The sequence below is a fragment of the Palaemon carinicauda genome, chromosome 2 (genome assembly GCF_036898095.1).
Source record: "Palaemon carinicauda isolate YSFRI2023 chromosome 2, ASM3689809v2, whole genome shotgun sequence".
In the NCBI taxonomy this organism is placed as follows: domain Eukaryota; kingdom Metazoa; phylum Arthropoda; class Malacostraca; order Decapoda; family Palaemonidae; genus Palaemon; species Palaemon carinicauda.
This window is the reverse complement of record NC_090726.1, coordinates 49,109,647-49,119,646: the sequence shown is the minus strand read 5'-3', so window position 1 is coordinate 49,119,646 and position 10,000 is coordinate 49,109,647. Positions and strand designations below refer to the sequence as shown.

Genomic DNA, 10,000 nt, shown 5'->3' with positions numbered 1-10,000 from the left:
CCTTCTCCTAGATGAGCTGCTTACCATTTTTCTGCTATTTGATTTATTATTAAACAGTAGATTTCATAAACAATGTCTTTCTTATCATTTAGTCCTATAAAGTGAAGGTCCTTTTTATTCATTCAGGTGGAGCCAGTGGGGTTCGACCTGCTTCCAGCCTTCCTGACCTGCGACAGCCTGCTTCTTCTTCTCCATCCGCCCCCCGTCAGTCAGCCAAGGCGTCACTTTCGTACAATCACGCCCCTAGAGGTCCAGCACACGCCCAGTCGGCGTCTGATATTATGGTGGGCGGGTAAGTGTTAAGTTTGTTTGTGAACGGTTTCCTGGCCACAATTTTAATCATAATGAAACTTGCAAGGATTAACTGTTATGTACAAAGATGGAAATGATTAAATTTTGAAAGGTCAAAGGTCACGGTCAAGCAAAATGTCCAATTTATCATCATAATTATTATCATTTCCGCCAACGAAATTGGAAGGAGGTTATGTTTTACCCCCTGTTTGTGTGTGTGTTTGTTTGTTTGTGAACAGCTTCCTGGCCCACAATTTTAATCGTAATGGAACTTAAGGGGAATAACTGTTATGTAAAAAGATGGAAATGATTAAATTTTGAAAGGTCCAGTTCAAAGGTCAAGCAAAATATACAATTTATCATCATAATTATTATTATTTTCGCCATCGAAGTTTGAAGGAGGTTAGGTTTTACCCCCTGTTTGTGTGTGTTTGTTAGTTTGTGAACAGCTTCCTGGCTACAATTTTAATCGTAATGAAACTTTCAAGGATTAACTGGTACGTAAAAAATTGGAAGTGATTAAATTTTGGAATGTCAAGGTCAAAGGTCAAGCAAAACATACAATTTATTATCATAATTATTATTATTTCCGCCAACGAAGTTGGAAGGAGGCTATGTTTTACCTCCTGTTTGTGTGTGTTTGTTAGTTTGTTTGTGAACAGCTTCGTGACCACAATTTTAATCATAATGAAACTTGCAGGGATTAACTGTTATGTAAAAAGATGGAAATGGTTAAATTTTTGAATGTCAAGGTCAAAGGTCACGGTCAAGGAAAATGTCCAATTTACTACAATTTACTATCGGAGTAAACCTGTGTGGGATTCATGAATGGTTTGTAAAACGGTGGATTTCATTCATAAATTTACGGGGAAGTGTTTGATAAAGTCTACGGGAATAGCACACCACTCTTCGTCTTTGGCTGTAGATCGTTTTTATTATTATTATTATTATTATTATTATTATTATTATTATTATTATTATTATTATCATTATTATTATTTACGCAGGTACAACAGCAAAGGAAAACGTGTAAGCTGGCGAGAATGGTGTATCGCTGACGAAAGCGACAGCGGTGGATCAACTGATTCTCTTATCGATGAAGCTGAACAGGTGTCTACCACCAGGATTCAAATAGAACCAGGTTAGAATATCATATATTAAATACTTGAATTCAATTATTAATGAGTAAGGGTTCATTTGTTTATATTGGATAGTTGGCCCTGTTTCCTTAAGCAATACTGATTATAAAACGGTATGTGTATATTATTATTATTATTAGTAGTAGTAGTAGTAGTACTTGCTAAGCTACAACCAGTTTCCTCAAGCAATACTGACTATAAAATGGTATGTGTATATTATTATTATTATTATTATTATTATTATTATTATTATTATTATTATTACTTGCTAAGCTATAACCAGTTTCCTCAAGCAATACTGACTATAAAACGGTATGTGTATATTATTATTATTATTATTATTTTTATTATTATTATTATTATTATTATTATTATTATTATTACTAGCTAAGCTATAACCAGTTTCCTCAAGCAATACTGACTATAAAACGATATGTGTATATTATTATTATTATTATTATTATTATTATTATTATTATTATTATTACTTGCTAATCTACAACCAGTTTCCTCAAGCAATACTGACTATAAAACGGTACGTGTATATTATTATTATTATTATTATTATTATTATTATTATTATTATTGTTGTTGTTGTTGTTGTTGTTGTTGTTGTTGTTGTTATTATTATTATTATTACTAGCTATGCTATAACCAGTTTCCTCTAGCAATACTGACTATAAATAGTATGTGTATATTATTATTATTATTATTGTTATTATTATTATTATTATTATTATTATTATTATTATTATTATTACTTGCTAAGCTTAAACCCTAGTTGGATAAGCAGGATGCTATAAGCCCAGGGGACACAACAGGGAAAATAGCCTTCTGAGGAAAGGAAACAAGGAAAAATAATATATTTTAAGAACAGTAACAACACCAAAACAAATATTTCTATAAACTATGAAAACTTTAACATAATAAGAGGAAAAAAATAAGATAGAATAGCGTGCCCGAGTGTACCCTCAAGCAAGAAAACTCCAAACTGCACATACGAAGGCTTGCATATTATGTTAGTGTGCATATTTATCTATCAAATCAAACACAATTTCCTTTGTAAAAATATTGTTTTTAAGTGTTGGTAGTTTAGTTTTAACGTAACAATCCTTTCTAAGCTTTCCTTGATCAATGATGATGAAAGATGGTAATTTTTTAGTGTTGAGATAGGCAAGGTCAAATGAGCAACTGAATTTTTATGTAGATCAAACGAGCAATCAATCAAACCCTGAAGGTCTTGTGTATGTTAGCTCTTAGTTCAGACAAAATGAACCCCCCCCCCCCCCGCACAAAAAAGTCTCCTATGAAGGAGACTAAGTCAAGACTAGTAGATTTAAATGAATATATTTTCCAGAATGGGATGAAAGGTACAGCAGAAGATACCGCCATAGTCGAAGACGGACCCGGTCCCACCAGGAATTCAGCACCTGGAGGGACGACAGTGAGGCTGCTAGGCGTAAGTATCCGAAGTCAGTTTTTAATCCTTTTGTTGAGTGATGCCGAGATGGAAGATTATAGGTTTGGAAGTAAAATGTGATGTAGAATAAGAAATTGGTATGCAGAGTGAGGAACGGGGCCCAGAATTTGGGGCTATGGTGCATAATCGGGAATGAGATTCAAAATTGGGGACATGATTCCAGAGTCAGGTATTACATTCCAGAGTCAGGAACTTTATTGCAGAGCCCGGGACGGGATTGAAGATTCAGGAACCGTGTCGCAGAGTCATATACCGTGTTGCAGAGTCATATACCGTGTTGCCGAGTCAGGAACCGGATTGCAGAGTCAGGGACTGGATTGCAGTGTCAGGAGCATGATTGTGGAGTCTGGGACTGGATTGCAGTATCAGGGCTTGATTGCGGAGTCAAAGACTGGATTGCGGGGTCATGGACTGGATTGCAGAGTCAGGGACTGGGTTGCAGAGATGGGGAGCAGGTTGCAGAATCAAGAACTGGATTGAAGAGTCAGGGACCAGATTGAAGAGTCAGGAATCGTGTTGCAGTCAGGGACTGGGTTGCAGTCGGGGACCAAATTGCATAGTCAGGGACTCGATTTCAGTGTCAGGGACTCGATTTCAGTGTCAGGGACTAGATTGCGGAGTCAGGGACTTGGATGCGGAGTCAGGAACTGGATTGTGGAGTCAGTAACTTGGATTGCAAAGTCAGGGACTGGATTGTGGAGTCAGGGACTGGATTGTGGAGTCAGGAACTGGATTGTGGAGTCAGTGACTTCGATGTGGAGTCAGGGACTTCGATGTGGAGTCAGGGGCTTCGATGTGGAGTCAGGGGCTTGGATGTAGAATTATGGATTGAGATGTAGAATCATGGATTGAGATGCAGATTCAATTGCTGAGGGGGACAATAAGAGCCATAGATGCACGATTAGGTTAATGCAGGATTAGAGCTAAGATGAATAATTAGGGGCTAGAAGGTTGAATCAGGGACAAGGAGGCAGTATCAAGGACAGGGAGGCAGAATTAGGGTTGGGAACTGGGATGCAGAAGGAGGGACTGCCATACAAAATAATAACAGAGGCATTAGTCAGGGACTTGGGCAGCAGAATCAGGGCTGAGAGGCAAAATCATTTGATGGGGAAATACAAAATCAGAGATTTGGATGTAAAATATCTGAACTTAACTATTTTTGCATTTGAAAGACTGGAAACAATGAGAAATCAGTGAAGTTTGCTCGATACTTGAGTTCTTTTGCATATCAAGCACTATAAAGAAAATATTTTAATGATATAAAACATAAGATACTCTCATTTTCAGGCTCACCTAAGCAACTTCAGTTCCTACCATATTAAATACAATATTTACACTTTTTTTTTAATCTATGAAATAAAGCATTGAATAATGACAATCCCTAATTACAGGCTATCCAAGCAACCGTCCATACTTGCCCTACCGAGGTGACCAGCTGTCACCAGGTCAACAAGTGAAAGTGCTGGCTCCTGGTGGTGGGGTAGCAGTTGCCAGAGTGTTGACTAACCAGAGGTCAGCTCTCCTGGGGAATAAGAGTCATCATTATCCCTCTCATGGAGTAATCTCCCCTGCTTCTGTAACCGTCATCCTCATGACAGAGCCCAACAGGTAATTATAATATTGTTTTTTGGTTATTGCTATTTTATAAAGGAATATTATTATTATTACTTGCTAAGCTACAGTCCTAGTTGGAAAAGCCGGATGCCATAAGCCTAAGGGCTCCATCAGGGAAAATAGCATAGTGAGGTAAGGAACCAAGGAAGTATAAGAACAATAATAACATTAAAATAAATCTTTCATATGTAAACTATAAAAACTTCAAAATAACAAGTGGAGAAACAAGATGGAATACAGTAGTGTGCCAGAGTGTACCCTCAAGCAAGAGATCTCTAACCCAAGATAGTGGAAGGTCATGGTACAGAGGATATTGTTGTTATGAATGGTGCTTTTGCACATATATGGTGTACCTGTTTGAAAAAGTCGGCTTATAATATTAAGGTACTGCTTTTGCTTATACTGTATACGACTATTTGAAGTTCAACTTGTAGTATTTAGGACTCTCAGTAAATATATTTGAAGGTGATGATTTTTGTTACTTTTTATTAGGAGTGAAGTTTTGAGTGATTCAATGTAATCAGGTTTGCCATTAAAGGCTATATATAGACTCAATTCATCTCGTGGGAGGATTATTTGAGGAAAATTCCCAAAATGAATTATTTTCCATATTTAATATTGGATTTGAGTTTCCTCGTGCATCTTTTCTATGTATTTAATATTGGATTTGAATTTCCTCTTGCAGCTTTCCTATGTAATCCAATGTTAATTGTTCATGGGGTTTATCGCTTGGCAATAAGGTACACTAGTTTTTATGTAGATTTCTCAGAGGTATGTCCTTTCTCACTATCGTCCTGTCATCCCTTCTTCTCAAGACTATGTATTCCTCTATTCCTCCAGGGGAAGATTTTCAGAGCTTTGATAGGCCTTCATGATTTTGGACTAACAGAAGGACCAGTAGAAGTGCCAATAGAATTCGTCAGTCATTTAGAACTCAATGACCTTCATTTCAATTAATATATCTTGGTAGGGGGAAAGCTCTCCAGCTTATCAAGTTTTGGAAACCTTCATACACTATGTCACTGTTTTACATTCAGAAGCAGGGCAAAGTACTTTGTTCCTGTATGCATCTGATGGGATAATTCTTTTACTCTAACTATGTTCATTCTAGGGAAAGTAAATGTAATAACATATCAATTACGCATGAAATAACTATGACTGTGCTGCTAAATGAATTGTCTCTACATCCTTTTGTATGTCAAAAGATTTGGAGTAGGTGAGGAATACCAACTGTTGACATGTTTGTAACCTCCAGCAACAAGACGATGGAGGTGTTTAGCTCTCTGGTTTCGATCCCCTAGCATGGAAGGTGGATGGTCCTATCACAGGGCTGGTTGAATATGGACCTGTATGTTTTCCTCCATTCTGAGTGATTTGGGCAGTGATGAGTAAGTTCCAGGTATCTCAACACAGCAGGGTGATGCTTGGTGGCTCGATTTTGTTTTCTGAGAGAGGAATTTATTGATTTGTGTCCTCTGTTGTTGCAGTGTCTGACGAGATTACAAGATCAATCTTTTCAGACAACTGGTATTATAGTCACTTTACCCAAACTCCCATGCACTACATGTAACTGAATTGAAACTGACTAAAATAATCTCAGAGGAAAGGATATTTTAATGCCCTTTAAATTGTCTAAGGTTCCATAAGGCAGTGTACCAATAATTTGTATCAAGAGATATTGGAATGTCTATTTTGATTGGTAAAAATCCAGGAATATTTCGATGACTATAACTAGTTTTGAAAATATTAGGTTTAATGTTTTCTCTTTTTGAAAGGAAAATATCTATCTTCTATCAAGGGCTATTATGTGCAGACATATTAAATTAGATTTATCCGTATTGGGTATTATCACAAAGGTTCTCAGGTCCTTTGCAATTGAGAAACCTGTCAGATCTGTTTATTGTAATCTAGGTGTAGTGTTACATTATGTATAGATGGCTCATTTTAAATCTTTGGAAGAACTTTCGTTTATGGATCTTACGGCCCAAACTTTTTCTTTTAGCTTTGGTTGGCTTTAGCTAAATGTATGAGTCACAATCTCTTTCAAATTATGTGGACTTTGACTAAGTATTTCCTTTACTATCTCACCTCCATTAAGAATGTGGAGGTCAGCAGTGTGAACCTAAGTTTAGATTCTTATAGATATAAACACTATTTTGATAAAATTTATCATATTTATACTCACCTGAGGCTCATATTATCGGACCTACTGACTAATGATGTCCAGAGTATGTTGAATATTTTTCAGCTTTGAGGCTGAAAATTACCACTATTGTTTGGCTATTCCAAGTGATCTAAATGCCACTGCCATATAAACACAGTATTCCAATAGAGGGGCGGTGATATCAAAGTAAAACAATAGGATACTTAAGACTTTAAGGTAAATGGTAAATACCTAGATCAGAGAAGGGAGCTAGGACTATATTAGGTGAGTATAGAAATAATTAATTCTATTATGAACAATGAATTTTTGCATTTCAGGCTTCAAGGAACTGTGGTAACAGTTCCATTAGAGAAAGTCTTGTTGGCCTGGCCAAGGGTCTGAAGTTGCCCTTAGGAAACCTCTTAAAACATGGTAAATACCTAGATCAGAGAAGGGAGCTATGAAAATATTAGGAGAGTATAGAAATAATTAATTTTATTATGAACAATGAATTTTTGCATTTCTTATAGATATAAACACTATTTTGATAAAATTTATCATATTTATATTCACCTGAGGCTCATATTATCGGACCTACTGACTAATGATGTCCAGAGTATGTTGAATATTTTTCAGCTTTGAGGCTGAAAATTACCACTATTGTTTGGCTATTCCAAGTGATCTAAATGCCACTGCCATATAAACACAGTATTCCAATAGAGGGGCGGTGATATCAAAGTAAAACAATAGGATACTTAAGACTTTAAGGTAAATGGTAAATACCTAGATCAGAGAAGGGAGCTAGGACTATATTAGGTGAGTATAGAAATAATTAATTCTATTATGAACAATGAATTTTTGCATTTCAGGCTTCAAGGAACTGTGGTAACAGTTCCATTAGAGAAAGTCTTGTTGGCCTGGCCAAGGGTCTGAAGTTGCCCTTAGGAAACCTCTTAAAACATCACACATAACTTCAGCATCTTACATCTCTTGCATCGATTGATGTCGTACTGTAATCAAAAGGCAAAATGAAAAGGAAATCATCCCATCGTAAGGAACCCCGTAGTCGACATGCTCATCACATCTTTCGATAAAATATTCAAGTAGTTTTTGATGTATGGTAAAAACTGAGCTTTGAATAAATTTTCTGATGCAAAATGCTAACTTCAAGTGGCCAACGATTTATTTTTAGACAGTTTTAATAGATGTGAAGAAGACTGTTTCCATATGATACCTGGAATCTAATGTGGAAACTTTGTAATTTAATGTGTCATCATTTACTTTTTCATTTTATGTTCTTTTGCTTAACTCTGATACTGTAAAATATTTGTACAGAACATCTGGCACACTGTATCTTGAATGTGACATTACGTAAAGTAAATTGCTTGAGAGATCGATGTACAGTAAATATAACTTCCGTCCATAAGTGAAAGTTAGATATTTTCATATCTTAATAGAGTTTCATGTATTAAGATCTTTAATACAAAGTCATTTCTTTCCAGTATGCTAAGGCCTATTGTGTATTTGCTATGATCTATTTCATGTAAAGTACAGTGTCTTTTAAAATGTAAGGTTTCACTGAAGTGAACTTGAATGGAAATTATTTCTTCAATCGACACGTAATATCGAGGACGCAATATGTTTATATGTAGCTAATTTGTTTACTAATTTATCTATAGTTGATATAGATTATTGTTATAATTGCACTTTTCATTTAAGGAATTAATGTTTGCTGCCACACAAACTTGATAAAAAGTGTTATTAAACAGCACTACCCATGATATTCCATGGTGCTCACCTTTCATATTTTATAAACTTTATTTGAGATGGATTTAAAGCATGAGTGTCGTAAACCAAAGTTCAACAAATCTAAGAAATATCCTTGAAGTGTCAAGCATCGTTTGAATTCTACACAAGAAACGAGGGTTTATCATATTAGAAATTTTCTTTTAAATGATCTGTCTTGAATATCTCTAAGGGAAGACTCATGGAAGTCTTAAACCAAAGTTCAACAAATCTAAGAAACATCCTTGAAGTGTCGAGCATCGTTTGAATTCTACACAAGAAGAGAGCGTTTATCATATAAATTTTCCTTAAAATGAGCTGTCTTGAATATCTCTAAGGGAAGACTCCTAGATATGAAATAATAATTATAATGACAGTCACCTATGGTAATGATTCATTTTTTCTATAACACCTGGTTGTATACTTGTATGGTACGTAACATTTGTAGTCTATTCTACTTCCAAAGTATACTGAAAATTATATATATGGTATTGAGACCAATTTCTTTTACTTCAAACATATATTTTACAATATCTTGAGTTGAAGATAACAGTACTCTCAGCTTGAAGGATCTTGTTGAATGTAATTTTTAGTTAATGAAACTCTTAAATGAATTTTTGAAAAGCTTTTGGATATAGTATGTCTAACTTTTAATATCACTTGAAGGAACCCATGTGTCCAAGTAAGGATTGTCTAAGAGATATGGTACCTTAGAAGGAAAGCATTGAATTTTTTTAATATATATCCTTAAATGTCAAAATTCATCTTTTGACTTGTTTTGATATTTACTTTTTTTTTAAATACTCTGCATAAGATACCTTAGAAGAGAAGCATTGATTTTTTTTTTAATATATATCCTTAAATGTCAAAATTCATCTTTTGACTTGTTTTAATATTTACTTTTTTTAAATACATGTAATTTAGGGGAGATTCAGCTAAAACATTTCTTTACAGTATCGATAAGCTTAATAATGAAAATTAATTTACAAGATGAGTTACAAATCTAAGTTCCTTGTGGGACCTGCTTGATAAGTGTAAAAAAATTATAATTGCAATGTTCTAACATTGCTTGGCTGCCTAGGCATTCCAAGGGCAACCAGGTGTGAGTAAAATGAAAGTTTTCATTGCCTAAACCAGTCTTAATGTTTGCTTTAAATCCATCACGTTTGTGTGTTTCACTTTGTTTCATTTTGATCTGATTGTATGTGATACCAATGAATATCAAAATAATGGACATCAGATGTTGAAAATTCATTGTTTTAATATCCTTCTTGATGTGAAAATTGTATTTTAGTATTGAGTTTCAAAGGAAATCAGATATTTTTCTACTGTACATACTATCCATGCACTGAATTGAATATTGTGAATCATCTGTGTTAAGTAGTCATATTCTTCAAGAGTGGTACTTTTTTCAAATTTCTTATTAAAGATGTCCAAAGAACTTGGTCAAGGAGTGTTTTAAAAATGTAGTATGATGTAGTAGGAAACAAGTCATTACTATTACGGTAATTTACCTTGGCTAACATTTATCAGTGATTGGTTGTG

At 34.8% G+C, this 10,000-nt stretch overlaps 1 protein-coding gene across 4 annotated transcripts in view; it reads left to right on the top strand.

Moving 5' to 3' along the window:
• The window catches only part of LOC137624743 (uncharacterized), a 412,156-nt gene that overhangs the window by 86,607 nt on the left and 315,549 nt on the right, over nucleotides 1-10,000 (top strand). For 3 of the 4 annotated variants that reach the window (XM_068355708.1, XM_068355695.1, XM_068355700.1), the window contains exons 5-9: nucleotides 127-292; nucleotides 1,299-1,432; nucleotides 2,788-2,889; nucleotides 4,305-4,521; nucleotides 7,009-7,112. In XM_068355708.1, the coding sequence (XP_068211809.1) occupies nucleotides 127-292; nucleotides 1,299-1,432; nucleotides 2,788-2,889; nucleotides 4,305-4,521; nucleotides 7,009-7,072 (683 nt within the window). In that variant the 3' untranslated portion in view covers nucleotides 7,073-7,112. Of the gene's footprint in view, nucleotides 1-126; nucleotides 293-1,298; nucleotides 1,433-2,787; nucleotides 2,890-4,304; nucleotides 4,522-7,008; nucleotides 7,113-10,000 lie in introns of those variants that run through there. The other variant, XR_011040759.1, reaches the window with a different exon arrangement.